Source organism: Lissotriton vulgaris, chromosome 5 (assembly GCF_964263255.1).
Source record: "Lissotriton vulgaris chromosome 5, aLisVul1.2, whole genome shotgun sequence".
Lineage (NCBI taxonomy): Eukaryota > Metazoa > Chordata > Amphibia > Caudata > Salamandridae > Lissotriton > Lissotriton vulgaris.
Window position 1 is genome coordinate 95,733,401 of NC_141693.1, and position 26,110 is coordinate 95,759,510.

A 26,110-nucleotide genomic window follows, 5' to 3' on the forward strand; every position below is an offset into this window, starting at 1 on the left:
ATCAGAGATCTTTTATGTCAATTATATGATTTCTAATGGTTCGATTTTCACTCTTAGGTCACGATGGATGGCAAGCAAACAGGGCCTTAGATCTATGAAATATTTGGTCAATCAAATAAGCAACCTTTAGCAGTCACTCAGCTATGTTGTTGGTAAATACAAAGGTTTTTCTAACACCCAAGTACTTTTTGTGCCAAGAACCTAATCGCCAGATCAGGGGCACTGCAATGGGCTCCCTCTTAAGCCCGACCTGTTTACCACTTGGTCAAGAGCTCCAAATTACCTCCCTGGAAAACATTATACAGTGGGGTAGCTATATAGGTGACCCCTTGTTAATATGGAATTAAACTACTGAGGGTTTACAAGCCTTTCATAATTATCTGAATGCAAATGATATGACTATCAGACTTGCTTTGGATTACAGCAACAAGAGCAATACTTTTTTGGATATAGACATGTGTGTTGAACAGGCTAGACTTTAAATTAGACTATTCAGGAAACCAATATCAACCAATATTGCACTGCACTCCACACCCTACTAGAGAAATTAATATCGCTCCATATGGAGAACTGGATAGGGCACAATGCAGTGCAGAAAAAGCTTTCGAGATAGAACTGCTTACCAAGGCCAAATTATTTTTAGAAAGAGGATACTGTTACCAGAAGTTATTGGGTACAGACAAGATAAAAATCACTAAGAGGCATTAACTTTTAAAGGCTAACTATGAAAAAGAAGTCCCACTAACATGTGGACAGAAATTAGCAGGATTCATGTGCCAAAGCAGCTACTAAGTTTGTATCTGCATGTACTTCACCATGCTTACATTAAGATTTTTATAATGGAATATATTTTGTTCACCTATAATGTGACCAACTAAAAGCACTTATAAATTCATGTCTACAATATTCTTATACAGGAGATTTAAATGTGGCTACATAATGGGTGCTCCGGACATCATTTTTTAAATAACCTGTATAAAGCATTTAAAGATCTTCAGTGACAAGTACCTCTTGCCACCACCATTCTCTACAACTCCACCCATATGATGAAATATTTGAGTATAGATCACATTTTTTTAGTTTGGATAGGTTTAACCACAATAGTACAAAAACATAACTGTGGCCATCCAGTTGATACCAGCTACCAACATCATGTCACTACCCCTGTGTTCTACAACTAGAAAAGAGTTGTTTATATCACGACCATTCAACAAGGATTCTTTACGCAGATAGGGTCATAGCTCAATTGCTTCATACTACCCAAAGCAGGACACAAAAACAGACCCTAATAGCCATCTCAAAATACAACACAATCTCACATTTAAGGAAACCTAAAGCTCAACCATTAGAGCAGCTTAGAACAAAACTCCATGTTGTAGTTTCTCACAGAAGATTTTTGATCTGGATTGTCTGGATGAATGTTGTCAGTCTTACGTCAACGCATATGACCAGGAACAAGAACTTTAGAAATATTAGTGGCTGTATCTTAAATACAAAAAAAAGGGATAGGTCCTAAAATGTTGCACTACTGCATTTTTGGGGGGGGGTTAAGAAAATCACAGTGAAAGGCTCACAATCATAACTTGCTATAAACAGAAGCAATACCCCTCCATGCAGAAAAAGCTCTTAAACGTGATAGAAGGCAACACATTCATGGGATTAATGTGTTCTAATACTGCAAGAGTTCAAAAGACTGAACATGTTCCTGGGTAGCTATTTTGGATTCACAGAGCATAAGGACTCCCCAAAACATTCATAATCCACTTCCTAATGCGTTTATGCACCGAACCACAAGAAAACCTACCAAAGCATTTGAGCATCTCTAAAAGGAGAATCCTATGCAGCACAACAGCAAGTAGACATGGATTTTAACAGAGAAGGTTCCTGGGGCCACAATACCAGAGTCTTCAAATAGAGGACAGCGGGTCCCCGAGTTAGGGCAGGGCAGTGTCTGTTAATACGTTTAGTAAAGAAATGATTCAGCAACCACAATTTAAATATTAGCATCAAGTATGCTGAATAAAAGACTGAAGTAAAGATTTGCAGATCTGGTCGACCAGAGAACAACTCCCAGCCAGCAGAGAGATTTATGGAGAGACCCCAAATATTGTAAAGAGGCTTTTGAGACTATAAAAGTTCTAAAAGTAAAGAACACACACAAGGGAGGACACTACAAGTCCTTGTCTTGAGAGCTCCGGAAAGAAGGCAAACAATGTTTTACAAATAAATAAATCCTTCCCAATATTCCTTCCCCATTTGAAGCATCACTGCTCTTACGTCAGGCATTACATCATCATTTTAGTTTATTCTCTGTACATCAAAAGGAGTGACATGAAAGGTGGAGGAAACAGGAATAACTACATTTAAATCTCGTTTCTTCTTACTTTAATAGGCTTCTGACATGAAAGTACTGAAAGATGTGGAGACGCATAACTCAGACAAGTACTGCAGCGCACGAGAACCAAGGAGCAGAGATGCCAGTGACAATCTCAATTTCCAAAACCCACTGGACATAGGATGCCTCTGGAAACACACATAAGGTGGCAGAAGGACTGCTTGCCATCTTGCTAACCACTGTCAATCACTCGTGGCAGCATTCCAACCCATCGTTCAGATGAGCCCTAATCAGGATGGAGCCGGTCTTGGATTGCCTGTTTTCTGGTTCAGGGAGGACCTGGCCTGGCAGTTCGAGCTGGACTGTCCTTATTGGAGAAGGGTCAAGACTGATATTCATAGGCTGGGTCCAAACTGAGGAGGCATGGTGAGAAAATGAATGATGGGTTGGGCCGCTACTCTGAGCGATTGTCAGTGGTTAGAAACACTGCAAGTATTCCTCCAATCACTGTGTGCTCGGTCTCCCACTGCATGTTTTGCCAGCACTGGAACACAGCCAATCAGGCTCAACAAGCCTAAAAATGCGGACAGGTGCACAAACACTTGGGGATACCCCTATAAAGTTTTTAAATGCTCAAATTGCACTGTCAAATCCAACTCACCCCAAACTAGGAAAATAGAAAGTGCAATACATAGAGTCTAAAAGAAGCCAAATTGGGAAAAAAACGGTCACTTTTAGAGAAGTCTCAGCGCTCAAACCAATCACATATGCAACGCACATCCATATTTAACTTCAAAGACAAAAAAGAGAGAAACATTTCAAAGTGAAACCCTCTGAAAACAATGAACAGTTAATCCCACCCCAGGTACCCAGCCAAACCAACTTTGATTTAACCCCATCTCAGTCAAGGAGACGCTAACCATTCTAGGAAAGGTCAACCCATTCATTTTAACAGACCAGCATCCACACTTAAGCAGACACAAAGGAAACCCTGACCCTCACTAAATATGTCTCCTTTCCACAGTCATCTTCCCACACAGCTTAAAAGACAGCTGTCGGACACAAATCTGCAAAACCCTAGATGCAGAAGAACCTACACAACTACTGACCAGTGTCACAATTCTTGCTTCTTACCAAACGTCTGGGATAAATAGAATAACACCGACACAGAGAAGACATTTTGGATGATGCACTAAATAGGGTGTAACCATGCACCGGATCAAGCAGCTACCCTGCTTGGATTCTGAGATATTTACATGCATCTTGACACAATGGTACCCATCACTTTCTGATGCCTTTTATAAAGTGACAACTTCTGCCTCCGTGGAGCACTTTAACAGCCAGACTGCCCAAATCGGAATGCAAATTGATCATATCATTCCTATCTTCAGCTCATTCATTTGCCCAGGCAAAGTGCCCAGGAATTTTCAATATGTACATGATAACACGACAAACATCCAGAGAAGGACATCATATGTTCTTAGAAGGCATGCAGGTCTATTTCTTACAATTGGGGCTTGCCCAGCAACTTCGTGCCCAGCATCTTAGATGGGTTCTGCTCCCTCCCTGCGCCCTCCTTAGCACTCCTCTCCCTTAGACCCTCTATTGTTGCAATTCAGAGATCTCCAAGCTAAAGTAAATCGCTCCAGAATCTTCCCCACGGCTTCACTGCAGGTGGTACCGAAAGAGAAATATCAGAACAGCAGCAGGTGTTTTTAGCCTCATTCGTCTGCAATGGTTAATATTTTTTCATAATACAGAGATTCAGGCCACAACCTTCCAAATCCTTTTCTTGGTAAAATTGGACTAATGCAGTGCCTTCCAAGAGGGCATACATGTAGGGTTGGTGAGCAAGCTACACACTGTACAATCTCTCCAGCCAGGCTGATCCCTGGCATAATGGAATGTCCAGGCTAACACAACAGTTGTCCTTTTGTCCTGATGAAGACCGGCATGAGGAGGTAGAAAATACCCTTATCTCTGAAGACCAGTCGAAACATCGACAATTCCAATTCCTTCTTTGACCTGCATTACTACCTTTTTACCCTTGTTTAATATCCAAGAGGTCTTCCAAGTAATAAGATATTGGAATGTCAATGTATACAGACTCAACATTGGTTCGGTCAACTAATAACTTAATCCAGACACCGTTGAGTATATAAAACAAGGTTTTTGTGTTTCTCATTTTTCCTGATTTCTCCTTTCACTTTCACATTGCACATGAACCCTTGCTTTTTACTTTCTTTCTGACAACTGTCTATTTGTCATAATGATTGGTTAAATATTGCTTGTTCATGAAGATTATATGAAGAAAGGTTTTTTCTTCGAAACACTGTTTCCTTTGGCCCTTCTCTCTGCACAAGAATTTATGTTCGAGGTATGGCCGTTGGAATTGATTTCTCCACTCCTGTGTACCCGGGGAGGGCTGTTGAGATACACCAAGACAAAGTATTGTTTATCCTGTTTAGATTCCCAGGTCCTGAAACGTTCTCTGGGAGAATCCCATTAGTATTTAATGGCACATCTTATTCACAGCACTTTGAAATGGCAAAACTGCAGTATTAATAAGTACATAAAAACCAAGTCATTATATATAGATTAGCATGCCATCAACTGAGAATTATCTTGATGCAAGTCACACGCGAGTTCTTGGTTCTATCAAGCACGCGTCCCAGAATGCTAAAGTGACATCACAGTCTTACTTAATAGGTGTAAATTATACATCAAAAGGCATTATTATTCGCCCTTTGAAGTAATTATTAGACACTAGAAGACGACAGAATCTGGCATCATTTACAAAGGATGGGGTGTGGCTTTTGAGGGTGCAGCTGTCCTTTGGAAAACTTGCACACTAGTTACCGTCAATACATCACTAGAGAATGGTTTGGACTTCAGTATGTTATTAGGAGAAAAGAGGAGCGGTGGGGATTCACGCGGGGGTGGGGGGTCATGGGAAGCAGGGTGGTGTGGTCGGTATCTCTGCCTGTGGACAGTAAAATGCACTGGACACTTCAGTCGTCTTTGAAAAAAATAATCAGCGATCCTTTTGCTCCTAGCAAGCGAACTGTCCTTTCATGTTATTTGTGCTATATACTGTATTGTAAAATAGCAATAAAAATATATTTTTTTAAAATAGTGTTTTAGGTGGAGTAACTTTCTATGTGCTGCATAAGCATGCAACGCGTCACAATTATATAATTGTGCCACAATTGTCCAGTTCTGATATGTCACAGATATGCAAGCGGGATAGTATGTTCAATAATTTATCTTTGATTAATAGTCCATTTTTATAAGGCAATTGCTGATTTGCTATTTCCGAGTGCTGTTAAGAGCTGTATGACCAAATTTAAAGGTACTCAATCCTATATCTTTTAAGGACAAAACGCGGAGTTGACCCTGCACGGAATGAAACCCATGGACTGAAATATTTACCAAGCTTGCCCCTGTCCTCACGGTCACCATAATATAGTTTTCAACAAAACGATGTTATTAAGAAATTTAGTCCAATTTGTTCAATTAAGATGAATGAGGACTACAATCCCTAAAAAATCTGTAGTTCTGATAAACAATTGGCCAGGACCACAATTGTGTTCCTGATGATATGAATTCATCTAGGAACCTCAGCCGACAGATGTCAGCAATGAGCGTGTAACATTCTGTAGTGTGTTCAGTTATGCTAAGGGGCTTCTTTCTCACAGTGCACACTTGTTGATAAATTCTAGTGAATGTAAGTATATTACATCTACAGGTGTAAGGTAGGACAGTATGAACTACCACTTCCTGCACCTGGTGCCTGCTACTTCCCAAATGAATGAAGAGACACAACAGGCGCCATGATGCCAGGGTATGTGGGCGCGTTCTGTCACTCAGGATGCAAATCTTGCCATTATTTATAGTCAGGTGAACCACAAAAGCACAAATGTGGAAGCAAAGGATGTGAACAAGCAAAAGCTCTCCGGTTCTCATGAAAGAAAGGAACAGAAACCCAGGTAGCAGGAACCGTCGAGGTCTTTGCTTCAGCGAAGAATGACCTTTAAAACCCCAAAGTAAGCAACCGTGTTTGTTAAGTGAACAAATACTTGGCAAGCGATTTCGTGTTTTGAAAATTCTGTTTTTTTAAACTGCTCTGAAGTTTAGGCAGATAAGGACGCAGGGGCAGAATGTACAGGTTCACTCTCAAAATCTGGTTAGCGGGTGGGCAGTGAAGAGGTAGATTCTACCACCCAAGCCTCTGTATTATTATTACAGCTTAATCCTTCAGCACTGAACCTCACCGTTTATGGGATAAAAGAGGATTAGTTCAACCTTGATAACTCAAAGACCCTCACTTATGAAACGGCCAGGAACTGTACTTGGGGAAGCCAGGGATGGAATGAACCATTCCAGCCAATCTATGCACCATAATCACCAGCCCCAGAATGGGGAATAACCTGCAGGCCACGGACTGACCAGGGCAAAATTGCAGATTCAAGTCAAGTCATTATACTTTTATTCGACACATGTATCATAAAAAGTACAAACATAAAGTACACACATAATTATAAAAACAGTTCATTATTTACAAAAATACATTAAGAGTTATGTGCAAAAATTGACTTGATGAGCATTTTTTTAAATCTTAGTCCTAATGATCCAGGCACATGATAAGAACTTTGCAACCCCACAAATAGTAACCATAGAAGAGGTGTCGGAGATAAGAATACGCAAAGCTGATTTGTAATCTCTAACACCAAGATTCTTTAGTACTGGTTTTAACCATTTCTTCCTAGGTAAGATGTATGCCTTACAGGCAAAGAAAAAGTGGCCCAATGATTCTTCGGGATTTATACACCCTGGACACATTGTATCCTCTTCCCTCCTATTGTTCCATCTAGATGTAAAGGTTTTGAGGGGCAATGTTCCATGTCTAAATTTAAGATATAAAGTCCTTTCCCGAGGAATCTGAATAAAATCCAAAAACAATTCCAATTTTAGGGTGCATTTATGGGTCAAAAAAGTCTCGGTCAAATGTCCCCAGTTTGGGTTCTGTAGCGCCTTGGCCTCTATCCAATCCCAATATAATTTTTTCACCACTTGTTTTGGTGGAGGTGATTGGGATACCCAAGCGTCGCTTAAACCCACACTTACTACAAGCTTTTTTAAAGCATTTAGCCACTTGATTTTGCCTGTAGTGTTTAATTTTAGCATTTCATCTAACACAAGGGCATAGTTAGCTAGTTCGGGGGTCCTCCTCAAACGAACCCAATATAAGAGGGGACGGAGCTGGAGGATGTCTCGAATGGACTTTCTACCCAGGTCTAAGAATAAAGGTTTAAGTGGGGTAGAGGATGGAAGCGACACCAAGTCCCTCATAAACTTGTTCTCTGATCGGACGTGGTCGTTGGTATTCTCATTGCCCCACAATTCCGAGCCATAAACAGCTGAGGCAATTGCTTTTCCCTCATAGACTGATAAGGCAGGGGCAACTGGCCTGCTTACAGAGAGACGTTGGTTTTTTAAAATAGTGCTGGAAACCCTTTTAAGATTTAAAATCATTTTACATATATGGGGTTCCCATTTCAAATGATTATTAATCCTAACACCAAGGTAGTCAAACTCATCGACCACCTCTAAAGGAGATCCATTCAAGGTCAAGTGGATATTCCTATATTTCCTCTTGGCGGTCATAACCATTAGTTTAGTTTTGGTTGTGTTTATTGTAAGTCCCCGTTCCTGACAAAAAACACTGAACTGATCAAGAAGGGTTTGGAGACCTGTGGGGGTTTTTGATAAGAGGAGGGTGTCGTCGGCAAAGAGGAGGGATGGCGTTTTCTCCCCAGCCACAATGGGGGCATCGGCCGGTGTATCTTGCAGATGTTTCACCACCCCATTTATAAAGAGGGAAAATAAAGTAGGAGCCATCACACACCCCTGCCGCACCCCTCTGTTAACAGGTATACTCTTAGTGAGTTGCCCCTGCGCCCCCCAGCGTATCTTCGCATAAGTACCCTCATGGAGTTTAATGATAAGATTTAGCAGATAGGATGGGAAACCCATATCCAGTAGGACATTCCAAAGTTTAACACGGGGTATTACATCAAAAGCCGTTTTGAGGTCAATAAAAGCCAGGTAAAGGCTCCCTCTGGCTATTGACACTGTTTTCCAGAAAACTGCACAAAATCTGAAGACTTGGTCAATGGCCCCAACATTGTTTCTGAATCCAGCCTGAAAGTGGGACAAAATGTTTCCTTCCATAAGCCAGCCCTCAATCCTATTTACAAAGGATGTGAACAAGCAAAAGCTCTCCGGTTCTCATGAAAGAAAGGAACAGAAACCCAGGTAGCAGGAACCGTCGAGGTCTTTGCTTTAGGTTGTCAGCGAAGAATGGCCTTTAAAACCCCAAAGTAAGCAACCGTGTTTGTTAAGTGAACAAATACTTGGCAAGCGATTTCGTGTTTTGAAAATTCTGTTTTTTTAAACTGCTCTGAAGTTTAGGCAGATAAGGACGCAGGGGCAGAATGTACAGGTTCACTCGCAAAATCTGGTTAGCGGGTGGGCAGTGAAGAGGTAGATTCTACCACCCAAGCCTCTGTATTATTATTACAGCTTAATCCTTCAGCACTGAACCTCACCGTTTATGGGATAAAAGAGGATTAGTTCAACCTTGATAACTCAAAGACCCTCACTTATGAAACGGCCAGGAACTGTACTTGGGGAAGCCAGGGATGGAATGAACCATTCCAGCCAATCTATGCACCATAATCACCAGCCCCAGAATGGGGAATAACCTGCAGGCCACGGACTGACCAGGGCAAAATTGCAGATTTCCTGATTGCTAATCGATTGAATCAGATATTTTACACTTGCTTCGAGCAGGTGAGAACGCTGGTTATACTGGGTGTGTTTCTGCTACCGATATGTTCCCACTTCCGGTAATCCCAAGCGTGGGAACACTGGGTAATTCAGAATCAACCAAAGCGTTATTCCTGTGGGTGATACTGCTCGGGGAGACTCCCAATGAGGGCCAAAGAAGTGTAGTGCCCACTAGTCTGGGAGCATGCGCAGTGTCGGTCCTTACCGGGCCGGTCCTCTCTTTCAGCAGCTGCACCGTTTTCAGGATGTCCAGGTCAGAAATGGAAGACGAAGGCTGTAGGTTTCCCTTGTCAGACAAGCACACGGTATTGCACTCAACGTCAACGTGGTTTGAGTCTTCAATGTCTGCTCCCATCAACTGACGAACTTTAAGAAATGCAAAGAAAAAAATATATTAAAACAAATCAAGGAAACTGTGGAATAATCATCCATGGCAACATTTAAAGATAAAACAATACGAAATGTATCCTGTTCATAGACGTATTTGTATACATTCCTATGACATCCCCATTCTCCTTTTTACACTTAGCAATTGCAAATAGTAAACATTCACAGGAAACAATTACATATAGGATTTACTTCATGCCAATGTCAAAACAGAGAAATGAACGTAGCCTTCAAATAAAAAAAATAAAAATGTTATGCAACATTGCACAAGGTACTACCTTGTGTGTTTAATATTCTTGAGAAATGCAGTCTCTTCTTCGCATCTCGGCCGCTTTCCTCCTTGTATTTTGATTTCTTGCCTCTTTTCCAGAGTCGGCCCTTACCCTCCATGTGGTGCACCTCCGATGCCCCGATTTCCCTCTCTACATCAAATTTCTTTCAGTCTCCTTGTTGGCCGCGCTTCCCTTGTCCCCCATCTTGTTCTTCTCATCTCCCACCTTCATTCAGTCCATCCCATCAATGGGTATCTGTGGGAAAGTAGGATCTGCTTTCATGGTCACCCCCACTTTTTGCTGGTGTCATTATGTTTTTCTGACTAGTCTGACTGGGATCCTGGTAATCAGGACCCCAGTCTCTGTGATTCTCCCCTAAATTGTACATGGTGAGAACTTGGGTATACCACATATAGTATATGGTACTAAGGTACCCAAGGCATAGGAACACCAGGGGTCCCCCATGGCCTGAAGCATGTATTATGCCACCCATGGGAGACCACTTACATTGTAACTACAGGCCTGCCATTGCAGCCTGTGTAAACTGGTGCTAGCACCACTTACAACAGATATACCTTTCCTTATATCTGAGGTCACTGCACTTATAATAATAATAATAATAATCCACATTTGTAAAGCGCAAACCATCACCCGTTAGGGTTTCTAGGCGCTGGGGGCCATCGGGAAGATTATGCAAGCTATTGCCCAGAGTCACATGGTGCTGGGCTAATCTGCCACCAGCCCCGGGGATCGAACAGTGATCCCCAGATTCCGGAGTCAGTCACCCTAAAACATATAAGTCACACCCAAGGCAGGCCTTTCAAACCTGAAGGCAGGGAGCTAGGTAAGAAGTCTGAGGCCCCCCCAGCATGAGCAGGACACCCCTACAATCTACAGAGTCTACTTTCCTGGGTTGTAAGTTAATCAGCCATTACGATAAATAGAGTGGCCATGCGTCATTACGTGATGACTAACTCTAAACTGGCTGAAACAAACCCGGTAATGTTTGGTATCAAACAGTGTTGGACGTATAATAACCTGCACTGTAAGCTCCTCTAGGAGGCCCTCAGTGCTCCTGGTACCAGTATTCTAGACCCAGACAGCAAACTATGGCTGCTGCTGACTAGAGACACGATTCTGCCCTCCTGTGGCTGAACCAGGCTCAAGCAGGGGCAGGCAGGACAATAGGTTTTCTATCACAGGGAGATGTGACCACCTCCCAGACAGGACTTAATGTATTGGGCTGGGTGGGGGTGCTTGCCAGCACCACCAGACTGCTTTGCAGAGCACATTTGGTGACCTCCTTGCACACTCAAGTTGGAACTAGTTCAGGGAGCTGTTGGCTCCCACTCTGGCGCGAAACCGGGCAAAGGATATGGTAGTATCCTCCACACTGTCCAGCCTCTCCTGTGGGAGGGTCCCTTGTATCATCCCAACCCTTTTGTTAGGGTACTTAAGGGCTTATCTGTGGCTGGTTCCTTAGATTCGTTGCGAGACAAAATTCAGATCCGAAACCACTTAATCTTCAACCATCTGTGCACTTTTGACTTCGCTTTGGGAACGAAGACTGCAACTGTGAAGACTCGTACTGCTCCTGGTCTTGTCGTCCTGCCAGTCTTCTGTGTCATCTGTCCCTGTGCTGCATACAGGTTATTTTACAGGCCTGTGGACATCTATGACAAACAAAGGAATCTCCCTTGAAGTGAAGGAGTCACTTCCCTGCATCTGCAGGCACCACAACAAAGCAGACTGGTCTGCGGTTCCTGAGCTCCTACAGACTCCGAAAGGTTCAGCAACACAGCTGGTGGTTCAACAACTACCTCAAGGCTTGCACTGTCTTCACAGCAAGTTTGAAACCAATATCCCTCGGCAGAATTGCTGGAGCTGTACCCCTGTGCACCGCGTCAACTTGCTGTTGCTGAGGCTTTTTGACTCTCTTCAACAGAGATCTTCGGACTCCAAGAAGCTCCAGCCTCAAACATCTCCTGCAGCCAAGATCTTCACCTGCACTGCATCCTCTGCACTGTGGCCTTTATCCCGTGGTGAGCTGCTCGAGGTCCTCTTGAGACTCTGTGCCTTCGGCCCGTGGGTCCTCGAAGGTTTGCTTTGGCTCCAGTGGTCTCCCCTGCTTGCTCAGGGCCTGCTCTGACTTACTGCCCATGGGGAGTCACTTGGACCTTGCTGGTCCCGACACAGCCCCTTTTTTGACTACTACATTGGTTGCTGTTGCAAAGGCCTGTTGGAGCCCCTGCCGGACACTGATCCCCTGGCTCTGGACATCAGACATGGGACAGCTCATGAACAGCTCCTAGTCTTCCACAGCGTCGCCTGGTCCACACAGCTGCAACTTCAAGGACACCATCAACTCACCTGCAGCTCCAACATCAGTGGGCATCCGTCTTCCTACCTCCTGGCCACTCCTGAGTGGCATAGAATCAGTCCCCTCTGCTTGAAGGTACTTCTCATCTTGAATCCACCTTTGGGTTCCACCAAACTCTTTCACCTTCTTCGCCAGTGCATCTTCACTGAAGTCCTCCATTGTGGTCTACGGTGGTTTCTGACATCACCTCGCACCTTTGCACCCAGCTTCCCTGGTATAGGTATCCTGGTTCCTGGGGTATCCACGGGTGAGGTGACTCTCCAACCTTTCATCTTCCCAGGGGTGTCTTCAGGGCCCACTGGGGAGGGTCCTGCTTAAAACCTACAACTGCAACTTACCCATTGACTTGTATTGAGTCTGCGGTCGTTTCCCACTCTGCACACGGCCTCCATGGCATTCCTGAGTACACACCTTGGGTGGTTCCTTGGGTCCCCGACTGTCAATCTTCTGGGTTCGGTCTCGACTTAGGTCGTGGTTCGCATTCCACTATTTTAGTATATGGTTTGGTCTCCCGCTGAGTCCCCCCACCCCCCACTGTGTATTTGTGCTACTTACATGTTTTATTATCAAAGTATTGTTGTTATGTCTTCGGGTAGGAGCTACTGCAATGTGTTAGTGAGGGTTTATAATAAATACCTATTTTTATAACTACACTGTGTGATTTTTTTTCACTTAACCTACACCATCAGATTAAGTACCGGTAAAACAAGCTGCTTTACAGTCCTTCTGGACTAAGCCTAAAGGCTGCTCTCCATAGCTACCACTTAGCTTTCTAAGGTTGTCTAAGACCACTAAAATCACCCTAAGGGTTGTCTGGATTAGTGCAGGGTGCTACACTTAGATAAGTGAGCACCATATACTAAGCCAGCCTCCTACAGTATCACTGATCAGAATGGGACTGAAAGAAAGCGAGAGATGAGAGGAACAAGATGGAGGCCAGAAGAAAGGCGGCCAACAAGAAGACTGACAGAGGCGCTTTGCTTATAACATCCCTAACCTTCCCTCAGAGCCTGACATTTTTCCATACCTTTCCAATCATTGGGCTTGTCTTTTACCCATCTTTCTTCTTTTTCAGAACGTATTCCTTCCTTGCCATTGGTCCTTTGCAAGTCTTGGTCAGTCTCTACCACCTCCATCTCCAGTCCATTTCCTCCAATTCCTGTTGCTCCTCTGGCTGCCCACCTGCCCTGCCTTCTGGCCATTCAACTACTGACTGCTTTTCTGTTGAATAGTTGGGGAAGACTGTGCTGAGCCATCAATACACACTTAAAAATAGCTGTAGGATTTGCCTTTGATGAAGACATGTAATAGAAGATGTACATTTAAAAAATTATTCTCAAACACGCATAGGCTCCTAGACTAATTCCAAGAGTGTGAATGGAGGAAAATAAAGCCCTCTCCTCCTCCTTAAGAACTGAATCTTCATTTAGGCAGGCCACATGTAAGAGAGGCTTGACACATCTTTGCGACGGCCTTGAAATATCTATATGCCAATGGCAGAAGGGCCATGACATACAAGCAAGATCAACTCATGATGTGTTGGTCCTTGGTACAATGAACACATAAAAAATACAAAGGTAAAATGAACAAAAGCAACAAGGCTGGAAAGGGTGCACAGAACGTGGGAAGGTCAAATGTTACCTATTTGTCTGTAACTGCAGTGCAAAAGAGGGCAAGGAATTGATAAAAGCAGAACTATTTAAAAACCATTCAACAAAACAATGAATGGCTACAGCACTTACATCAGAAAAAAATGGCCTTCATCTGAACCGGTCAAAACCAACATCACCCACCCTAGAGGAATGGCTAGAGCGCATGGCGACAACAGAGGTACATGAACAACTGACACACTAACCGATTGATCAGTTACAAACCTTGGAGGAGATTTGGGACCCTTTAAAAAAATAATTTGATTGAGTGAACATTCCTAGGCCCTCAAAAAAAATACTGCACCTAGAGCTCCTGTTTTAGTCTTTCTTATGCTTGGTTAGTGTACCTGGAGTGGAATAAACAGTGACAAACCTTTAGTGGAATGCTCCCATAGCCTATATCTCTTTTCATTCTTCTTCTCAGATGTTGTGAACTGCGTCAAAACATTGAAATTCCTAGTCCAGCAGGTGTTTGAATTCTACCATGCGATTGATTCATTATGACCTATTCTGCACCCTGTGCTCTGATGCCAATATTGACCTTATGTCATAATTGTTGCTTCAAAATGGTATAGGTAAAAACATATGCACCTCACCGATCCGTAAGCTAGCAGTGGTGCAAAATGTAGCAGCAGATGCATCATTAAAAAAAATTCTAACACAAAACCATAGGACATAACCATTGAGAATTTGCACAAAACCTGCAGCCAAACGATCAATGCTGAAACCAATACTCCTATCATCAAGGGTTAAAGTATACAATAAATACACTGGATTTACTTCCAAAAGGAGGCTACACAGAAGCCCAGCAATGGGTGTGGAGGGATGTATGTCGTTACAACGCATACTTTTACTCCGCATACCATTACAACGCGGTATTTACAACGCATACCGCTACAACGCATAGCGCTTTGGGGTGCTGGATAGTGGTAAGTATAATTTACTATTCTAACTCCAGTCCCCGTGGACCCTAGGGAAGGTGTTGGATAGTAAATTAAACTTACCTCTTATCCTAGAGCGCCCCCCAGCGCAATGCGTTGTAACGGTATGCGTTGTAATGCCTGCGTTGTAGTGGTAGTGCGGAGTAAAAATTGCGTTGTAACAGGTGCATACCGGTGTGGAGTACAGCACAATGGGCTGAAGACAATAAATAGAAGTCAAAGTTAATAAAGGAATATCTGCAGTCTGATCATAATAGACAGTGTCTCAAAAGTGTCACTGAACAGGGTCTAGTAAAGAGCTGGTCTAGCGCGGACGCGGTCTCGATACTAAACAGACACCGGCGAAGGACGTTGCCCTGGCAATTAACTTTTTGCCCAAGTCTTCCGAAAGTTACTTGAGGACTCGATATTAACAATCGATGTAAATACCTTCCTTTACACAACAGAGGCAATATTGGCAATCTTGTTTGCTACATCCACCGGCAGGCCCGTGGGGGCACCGGTAGGACTTCCCTACCAGCTACTTTCTAGGGGCCCTACATGCAAGATCAATCCGATTGATTTTTAAGTTGAACCATTAAACAACCAAGAAGATACTAGGTGACCAACCCCCTATAAGTTTGGACGGAGGTCCACCCTGAGCAGTACTAGTGGTGTTCAACCCAGATCACCCGTTGGAATACGGCCAAGCCTTCCCCTCCCTTCCGCCCCCATCCCATCACTTTGTCCTGAAGAAGACCCGCAGCTGAGGTTCCAAATACCCCAAGAGCATTAGGGTCAAAACGTCGATGCTTATCATTTTGAATGCCTGTACCCAGTCTAGTTTAAGTTCCTCTCCCTTTCAATTAGTGTGGACAGGTTGTTATGATAGCGGAAGCTGTCCCGCTTTGGTTTTTGTAAATAGTACAATTGTATATTACACTCCTTCTTTCCCCTTTCCTCACTAAGAGCACCCCCTTTCCCTTTTTCACGGACTATACTTTGACAGTCCTTTGCGCCGTTTAGAACTGTTTTATGATACTGTAAATAAATACGTGAATTTTGATATAACGAGAAATCAGAGTGTTGTTATAATCAATGTTTTCTTTAACAAATTGATTTCGCTATATTTTGGGTACTGTCTATGATTGCAATTAATGTGCATACAACCAATAGTTCTTAAATATATCTCCCACGTGTTGCTTTAATCAACATATGCAGATCTAATCGCACTATTGAGTAATGATATAAGTTTGGTACCAATTCATAGTCCAGGACCATCCCCTTCTTTATACTCTTGCAGCTAAGAAAGAGCCACAGCGGGCAATCATGAACTAACCACACACCAACTGAAGCAAGGAAATCTCACAAGCAATAAGAAGGCAGCCAGAGAAGCGGGGATTATCCGAGGGATACTGCCTCTACAGGTAGACAGCAGAACAGCCATAGAGAAAGTTTCAATAGAGATTTAATAGTGTAGCTTATGAATCAAAAGCCATCAGCTAGACCAAGTGTTCTCATGAGAGCAACATTGGAGGTCAGCAACTATGGCATTCTCCAAGCAGAGATGGACCTTAGCACGTGCAGAATTACCCATGAGGTGCCAATGGTAAGTCTGCAGGCATAAGGATGGTCTCTGGGTGTACAATGACTGAGGAGATGGGTTGCCAGCTCACCACCAATGACGTGGAAAGGAGCTGGTTAGCTACAGCTCCTCACATTCAGAAAACAGAACCTTTTTATCTGCAACTAAAGCGAGAGAGACTTGGAGAAAGAGAGGTGTATGGTCACTGTAACAGGCGATAAGTTGTTTACAGAAGGGCTGCAGGATAGAAGATGACGTGGGCCATGCAGGACACAAACAACCTAAAAAGTAGCTGGTGCCAACTGACTGCAAAGTCACTAGAGAGGTGAGGACAGCCTCCATCACCTGAAAATATGTTTGATACAAAAAGCTTCTGCAATACTAGAGATTGGTAAGCCGGGAAAACGGAAAGAAATCCAATACAAAAAAGGTCAGAATGATAGAGTCCACATAGGCCATACCAAACTTGGCAGGCGACTATCTTGTTTTTTGCATCATATGTTCAAGATTTTTTCTACTTCAGTCATAGTTAAAAAGTTATTATTTTAAGTTATTTCTTGAGAATCATACAGTGTTGCTCACAACCTACATATCAATCACTCTTTCAATGACTTGGTCTAGTTGGATATTCCAAGTGAGTCTCTCGCAGAGTTTTTCCTAGACACATGAATTTTGTCGACAGAATGAACTGAAACAGGTAATTGATACAGAGCAAATTAAAGATTCATAATTAGAAACTTAAAAGAACATTATATTAACTGAGTGGCTTTCTGTTCATGTAAAATGATTTCTGCTATTGACAGTGTACTCAAAAAGTTCTAAAGTGTCATTGTTCATCTGTAACTATTACATTTCCAGTGTAACCTTAATCTTTTCACCAAACATCCAGCCTTCATGTTCTCCAAGAGGTCAAGTCACCTTTTAATGGCTGCTCCTCCAAAGATTTATCACTTGCACCATCCGCTTGCTCATCTGCATTCTGCTGGGCGTACTGTAGGCTCATCTTGTGACACACCTCAAAGGCCTGCCCTACCGTCCGAACAATTCTCATGGCCTGGCTCTGTAAAACATAAGGCATTAATGGTCAAAACCATGGACCTCATTGCTGCTATCTATCAAAATTTCAGAAAGCGAAAAGTGAACAATGTCTTAAAGAAAAGGCTGTGTCTGTGATAAGGCTCAGAAAACAACATGCACTGGAAGGACAGGATTGCCAACCAAATATTTATATTTTTGAAGTCATTCTAGGGAACAATAGTCCTATTAATCTTATAAAAAAATGATATGCACATATAATATGCAATGTTTGATACTCCACCGCGTGTGACTCCTACAGTCACCAGCACAAGGTTTAATTTCTATGACAACAAAATTCAGTTGTCACAGGTCACTACCATATGAACATGAACAAGTCAACATTTTTCATGTATTACAAAATGGCTCTATGGGAGCTGACCTCTGAACGGAGCAACAAATGGCCCTAAGTAGATTCACCACAGGAGAAGGAAACTTAACACCAGAAACTTAATTAAATGATCGTCAACTGAAAATTTACTGGATATACAAGTCTCCGACACAAAGTCAATACTTTCCACTGAACTGGACATTACATCAGTAAGTGTCATGGTCTGCAGAAGCGAGGTATTCATCTAGTGGCTATTCACAGTTCAGGTACATAGTTTTGTCTAATATTTCTTGAAGATGAAGCAACAAGGCTGGGGTATATGTCAATCAATTAAGTGGCTTGTAATGCGCGACTACTAACCCATAAGGGTCTCAAGGCGCATGTAGCTATGTAGTTTTCAATCTGGTTTAGAAACCTTTTCAAAACGCTACGTCTGGTCATCAAAGCAGTTCAATGTGACAAAACATAAGTATATAAAGTGGAGCTGGGATCACCAACAAGTTCCAACCCTTGATTTTCGACACTGTGAAGTACTTTTTTTCTTTTTTTACAGCTCAACAAATTTTGTCTTTTCTGTTTAAACATCCTGCACTCAAGTACATTGCTTCTCACTTGGGGTAAAATTTCGTAAACTTTTAAAGGGGTTGGTATTGGTGAGCACATCATTAGCCTTAGGTCTAGGTCCCACGGTGCATAAAAGCAAATGGTATATCAGATAAGCAAATGGTATATCAGACAATCTGGTGCGATACTCTTGGTAGAATAATTAGGACAATATTAAAAATGTGCACATTTAGGATGGACCCCATTACTGAAATTCGTAAATATGATTTGAATTCCTTAAATCTCATTTATCAAATGGTAAAAAGTTGAACTTACACTTCACTATTAACAAAGACAGAAGAAATTAACAGATCAATTTATATGAAAAACTGGGAATTAAGAAATTTGGAAAAGTATGATTAAGGTTAAGAGGCTAACAGACATTGAACATGGTAAAAAAAAAAGACTAATGAACAAGAACATCATTCTTCTGTTCAAACATCGTAGTAGACTACATCTTAATTTTGTTTTTCTTCCAAAACGCTGTATTTAAAAGCAATGTATTATAATCAGAGCCACGTACATTATGGAGTAAAATGTGACCCTGAAGACTGTCTCACAAGCGCATAATGCAAGAAAGTGGACATGCTACTGCAGACAATGGAAGGGTAAAATTCAACACCCCATCAGCTCATATAACTAAACTACTGGAATTAATTCCTGTTTTACTCTGCGTACCCTACTACTGAATAAAATATGCTCTAGGACAAGGACAAAAAGGTAAATTTTAATGTCACCAGTTTCACTTCCAGAATATGTTCCTTGCAAAATACTGTCATGTGGTGGAAGCTCTGCCCTGATGAACATACCAGATGTAGACGCAGTATGTCAATACTTTGTCTATTTGAGTTTACTTCAGTGTCCAAATAAATACAAATAGTCATCTGTATAGCATAAACATGGAATTTAAAAAAATCAAAGAAAAGAACTGCATAGCTTGATAGTAAAACTAAGGAGATTACTTTTCATTGATCTCCCAAACCATCTTTTAAAGACACTAGCTTATCAAAACCACATGTCCAAACTGTGAGAAGAAAGATTTTAGAAACATCATAGGATAACTTGACTGTACATAACAGGGCACTTACCTTTTTCTTGGATTTGAAGACATTGCATCGAAATGTGTTGCTCGGCCCATCTCTCGCTATGTAGCTAAATATTTTGAGGTCTTGCGAATCATGCGAGACATAAAAAATTCTACAGAAAGAAACAATATTAAGAATTAGGTGCATATGCAATTGCTAAAACTATTTCAATACTGTTAATAATTCAATTTGTCTTTGGGCCACAACACTATAATGACCCAAAAGATTGTAACATAATATGAATTCAATATTGAAAGTGTGTGATTTCACCACATCGCCTCAGTATCATTCAATATTAACCAATCTAATGGACTCCGCAAACCAAATGAAACTTCAAGAGTCCATATCAATCACACCATAGCAGAGGTCAGAGATTCAGAGTAGCATTTGTTTTGTGCTTTTACCCATTTTAGCTATCTGGACCCAGCTTTTTCCAGACAGCTTTGGGTTCAAGTTTACAACAAGCTGCCTGTATCATATGATAATGTGTTCTCTTAAAGAAGTGGTTATAATACAACGGACTGGATCCTAAAAGCATCACAGTCAAATACCAAATCTTCATAAGATGGGTGGAATTGGAGACATCCTGTGTTAAAGGATGGCAAGGTATGCAAATATACAAGTGTTTCCATTTTAATTGAGGAAACCAGTAAAGCACTCACTTAAACGTGTGCAGCAATGTACTATTGAAACAAGACTCCTTGGAGAAACGAGTTTATCCACATGTGAATACTCAAAGGAGGACAATTCCAATGGTAAACTCCGAAAATATCCAATTTCAGTACCATAAAATATTCTTTGCACAAAAGAAATGAGAAACCAATGCACTAAGGGCTTCATATACGAAGTAAGAAACCTTGGAAATACCATAAATCTTGGAAAAACCATGGACTCCAAGCTATCGATGAATGCCTGAGTGGATAAGTTAAACCAAAGGGGATGATGGGCGGAGTGTTTAACATTGCAAGCACTCCCCCACTGATCTGGGTTTAATCCATCATCATTCTTTAGCTCACTCCGCCATTCCAGTTCAGACATGGCCAAATGCAAATCAGTCTGACCCTGCGCCTCATGGGAACAGTCCAGCCCGAACTGCCAAGCCAAGTCTTTCCTGGACCGGAAACAAGCATCCTGTGATCGGTTTCGGGCTAATCAGCAGTCATCAGCCAGGCTATCTTGAATCCAGTGGCAAAGTGAGCAAGGGACCCACATCTGGGCATACGCTGCCAACTTAGGGCGAACAAAGCAAAACCAAAGGGGATGTTGGACGGAGTGTTGAACATTGCAAGCACTCACCCCCAGTCAACTGATCTGTACGCCCTGTATGCCCAGACGTGGGTCCCGTGCTCTCCATGCCACTGGAGTCACCCTATCCTGGCAGATGAGGGCTGAAGCGGTACAAAAGGGGGTGGTGGTGATGGACTCCGCATCTGAATCAATCAAACACTCACACCGTGTCAAAAGATCTGGGTTTAATCCATCACCGTTCTTTAGCCCACTCTGCCACCCCAGTTCAGACATGGCTATATGCAAATCAGTCTGACCCTGTGCCTCATGGGAACAGTCCAGCCCGAACTGCCAAGCCATGTCTTCCCTGGACCGGAAACTAGCTTCCGAGGACCGGTTTCTGGCATTCCAGCCGTCTTCAGCCCGGCTTGCTTGAATCCAGTGGCAAAGTGAGCAAGGGACTCACGTCTGAGCATACCCTGTCACACTTATGGCGGCCAAAAGCGGTACAAAAGGGGGTGGTGATGGACTGAGATGAGGGCTGAAGGCCCGCAACAGGTCCTAAGATATTTGATTCCAGTCCAGGGAGGGACCTGGCCTGGCAGTTAGGACTGGACTGTTCCCATTGGGCACAGGGTCAAGACTGATTTGCATATGGCTGGGTCCAAACTGGAATGGCATGGTGAGCAAAAAAACGATGGATTTAGGCCCCGATCTCTGTACTGGGGTGAATGTATGACATTGTTCTGCATTATGTCCATCAGATGTCCTTTTTGCAAGTGGATAAGTTAGCAAGATCCAGCTCCATTACTATGAAAACTCTGAGTCACATCTTACCCCGCCTAGGATTTCCACACAAAGTACACGCTACTATCTCTCTTGTGTGGTCTAAACTCGATCATGCCAATGGCCTCTTCCACGGATCATTTTTGTTGACTATGAAAAGACTAAAACAAATTCAGACCTTTGCTTAGAGACTTCTCCTACATGTAAAGCCACAAACCCACATCTCCCCTGCCTTGATGGCCTACATTGGTTACTGATTACCAGAAAATCCACCTTCAACCTTCTTACATCAACCACAAAGCAATACATGGAACAGGACCACTTTTCATCAGGAATAAAATCATACAATGCATACAACAAAGGAACCTCTGCTCCAGATTGGCACCTTGCCTCAAAACCCCAGCATACAAGAACAAGCATTAGAAATGCAATAGGTCTCACATATTTTTGAGTTATCGCTATTAGCATAGCTCAACAGCTTTCGGACAGAAATTGCCATTTTGAAGGTGCCGAACAGACCATTGCTCTGTGAAAAGGCCCGAAAGCCTAAAACAATGTTGATAAGCCTACAAAATAAAAAGGCAGATCGGGGTGACCAGGAGCAACAGCTGACTTATTGGGATGGCCTACGCAAGCAAGCAATGAGTGAAATGACCTGGGCGTGATCCAAGCACGCAAAGGTGGGAGAATCAGACCGAATGCAGCAATAAAAAGCTGTATTTCTAAATGGCACAACAACGAATGAATGGCAATTCAAGGGCATTCCAAAAGTCAAAAGAGGAGATAACAACAGGTCTTGCAGACAGTGCATTCGCGCAGCCTAAGCTCGACCTAAAAAAAATAGGTGGCACATCTTTCTCTGTTCAAGCAGCCAAACTATGGAATTAATTACCCCCAAACATAAGATCCACTGATAACTATTTTATCTTCAGAAAACTACTCAACAGCTGGCTCTTACCTACATGACCACCATATTCCAAACACAAATGTACAGCATATGCCTGTGTATGTAAACATGTATAATTTGATTATATGTATGTATTTTGATATGTGCATCTCTTTGCACAAATATATGTTATGTTATAAAATGTATAAACCGCATAGCTGCCTCAGAGATGGGGCTACCCAGCGCTAGTCCAGAAGTAAAAATCAACTGCAGCAATGTCAGGAATAGAGGAAACCCAAAAGAAAACAATCCTAAAAGGAGGAAAGCCAGGTCTTTAGAGTCTTCCTGAATGGCAAGTGGCTCTGGATTACCCAGATGCAAGTTATTTCCACAGTGAGAGTGAACTAAAAAATAAATAGATACATAACTACAAACAATGTATATGGAAAATAATAAAGATATATTCACGAGAGATAGGGCTTTTGCACAAAACGAGCGGTCTCCAACTCTTACTCTCTTGACACGAGGGACAGTGGCCAGGTTAAGGTCAGCTGAGATTAGGGGGCAAGAAGGACGAGGCAGGTTAGATAAAATGGGGGCCGCCCTGGAAAGGTGAGATCTTATGAGCGGTAGACAGGGTCTTTAAGTGCACACGCTTCTCCAAAGGGAGCCAATGCAGTTTACGAAGGAGACCTGAGCCATTTTGGAAAAGAAACAACAGACGACCCATGACATTCTGAGCCCACTGGAGTCTTCAAACCACTGATTGACTTTTTGACTCCCAAGTACAGAATTATTTACAACAAGGGGTGGTGAGGGACAGAGTCTCTGAATTAAACAGAATACTCTCACCCAGTCAAGAGATCAGGGCTAGATCCAACACCGTTTTTTAGCTCACTGCACCATCCCAGTTTCAGAACCTGGCTGTATGCAAATTAGTCTGTTCCTGTCCCAGTGCATGATGGGAACAGGGCAAACCAAACTACAAAAGCCAATTCTTACACTGGGAAGGAAACAAGCTACCGGGGACCGGTTTCTGGCATTTCAGCCGTCTTCGGCCCGGCTTGCTTGAATCCTGATGGTGCAATGAGCAAGGGACTCACATCTGAGTATACCCTTCCACGCTTAGGGTGGACAAAAATATTTACAACAAGGGGTGGTGAGGGACAGAGTCTCTGAATTAAACAGAATACTCTCACCCAGTCAAGAGATCAGGGCTAGATCCAACACCGTTTTTTAGCTCACTGCACCATCCCAGTTTCAGAACCTGGCTGTATGCAAATTAGTCTGTTCCTGTCCCAGTGCATGATGGGAACAGGGCAAACCAAACTACAAAAGCCAATTCTTACACTGGGAAGGAAACAAGCTACCGGGGACCGGTTTCTGGCATTTCAGCCGTCTTCGGCCCGGCTTGCTTGAATCCTGATGGTGCAATGAGCAAGGGACTCACATCTGAGTATACCCTTCCACGCTTAGGGTGGACAAAAATATTTACAACAAGGGGTGGTGAGGGACAGAGTCTCTGAATTAAACAGAATACTCTCACCCAGTCAAGAGATCAGGGCTAGATCCAACACCGTTTTTTAGCTCACTGCACCATCCCAGTTTCAGAACCTGGCTGTATGCAAATTAGTCTGTTCCTGTCCCAGTGCATGATGGGAACAGGGCAAACCAAACTACAAAAGCCAATTCTTACACTGGGAAGGAAACAAGCTACCGGGGACCGGTTTCTGGCATTTCAGCCGTCTTCGGCCCGGCTTGCTTGAATCCTGATGGTGCAATGAGCAAGGGACTCACATCTGAGTATACCCTTCCACGCTTAGGGTGGACAAAAATATTTACAACAAGGGGTGGTGAGGGACAGAGTCTCTGAATTAAACAGAATACTCTCACCCAGTCAAGAGATCAGGGCTAGATCCAACACCGTTTTTTAGCTCACTGCACCATCCCAGTTTCAGAACCTGGCTGTATGCAAATTAGTCTGTTCCTGTCCCAGTGCATGATGGGAACAGGGCAAACCAAACTACAAAAGCCAATTCTTACACTGGGAAGGAAACAAGCTACCGGGGACCGGTTTCTGGCATTTCAGCCGTCTTCGGCCCGGCTTGCTTGAATCCTGATGGTGCAATGAGCAAGGGACTCACATCTGAGTATACCCTTCCACGCTTAGGGTGGACAAAAATATTTACAACAAGGGGTGGTGAGGGACAGAGTCTCTGAATTAAACAGAATACTCTCACCCAGTCAAGAGATCAGGGCTAGATCCAACACCGTTTTTTAGCTCACTGCACCATCCCAGTTTCAGAACCTGGCTGTATGCAAATTAGTCTGTTCCTGTCCCAGTGCATGATGGGAACAGGGCAAACCAAACTACAAAAGCCAATTCTTACACTGGGAAGGAAACAAGCTACCGGGGACCGGTTTCTGGCATTTCAGCCGTCTTCGGCCCGGCTTGCTTGAATCCTGATGGTGCAATGAGCAAGGGACTCACATCTGAGTATACCCTTCCACGCTTAGGGTGGACAAAAATATTTACAACAAGGGGTGGTGAGGGACAGAGTCTCTGAATTAAACAGAATACTCTCACCCAGTCAAGAGATCAGGGCTAGATCCAACACCGTTTTTTAGCTCACTGCACCATCCCAGTTTCAGAACCTGGCTGTATGCAAATTAGTCTGTTCCTGTCCCAGTGCATGATGGGAACAGGGCAAACCAAACTACAAAAGCCAATTCTTACACTGGGAAGGAAACAAGCTACCGGGGACCGGTTTCTGGCATTTCAGCCGTCTTCGGCCCGGCTTGCTTGAATCCTGATGGTGCAATGAGCAAGGGACTCACATCTGAGTATACCCTTCCACGCTTAGGGTGGACAAACAACAGACGACCCATGACATTCTGAGCCCACTGGAGTCTTCAAACCACTGATTGACTTTTTGACTCCCAAGTACAGAATATTGCAATAATCTAACTGAGATAAAACAGCTGTCTGAATGATGATTTGACGGATGGGTCATAACATCCAAGAGATAACCTGGAAATATCACTCTGAATGGAAGGAGGCTAACCAAGACAGTGCAGATCCGGCAATGCTAATATCCTGGAGGTACTGGAGCAGGATTTTATGGGACACCATATCAAATGTGGAGCTTAAGCCGAGCATAATCAGAACTGCATATCTGCCTCATCTGGCCAGAGCAAGATGCAAAACGCTAGAACGGAGCTGGAGGAAATCTTACAAACCTGAGGACAAACTCTTATATAAGTGTGAATTAAATAAATACCATAAACTAGTGAGATTTGAAAAAAGTTGCCATCTTAAAAGCAGAATTGACTCAGCAGACAACCCCACAAAAGAACTCTTTTCCATCTATAAGGAACTTACAATCCCAATGAGGTTGGAAGCTCAAGACACTCACTCGAAACAACTATGTGACTCTATGGCTGACTTCTTCGTAAATAAGATAGATAATATCTATGCCACTTTTACAGTGGATGATGCCAGTACGAGTAAACTCGTAATAGCTAAGACCAGCAACACGGGGACTTCCGGTCTCACGTGTTTTAATACTCCTGAGAAACAAGAGCTACTGAGCATCGCAAATAGCATACAAGCGGGCTCTCCGAGCGATGTGTGTCCACCGACTAGATGTAAGGGAGTCATGGAGACCACATTAATCGACTACATCAGCCTTATGGTGTCACTCTCCTTTCAAGAATGCCAGGTCTTGGATGCTTGGA

At 43.0% G+C, this 26,110-nt stretch overlaps 1 protein-coding gene across 1 annotated transcript in view; it reads right to left on the minus strand.

Moving 5' to 3' along the window:
* Nucleotides 1-26,110, minus strand: part of LOC147710286 (carboxyl-terminal PDZ ligand of neuronal nitric oxide synthase protein-like) — a 270,013-nt gene that overhangs the window by 85,002 nt on the left and 158,901 nt on the right. The window contains exons 5-7 of the mRNA XM_086920962.1: nt 19,477-19,585; nt 17,299-17,440; nt 9,393-9,553 (exon numbers count right to left, since the gene is read on the minus strand). Of these exons, the coding sequence (XP_086777088.1) occupies nt 9,393-9,553; nt 17,299-17,440; nt 19,477-19,585 (412 nt within the window). The remainder of the gene's footprint in view (nt 1-9,392; nt 9,554-17,298; nt 17,441-19,476; nt 19,586-26,110) is intronic.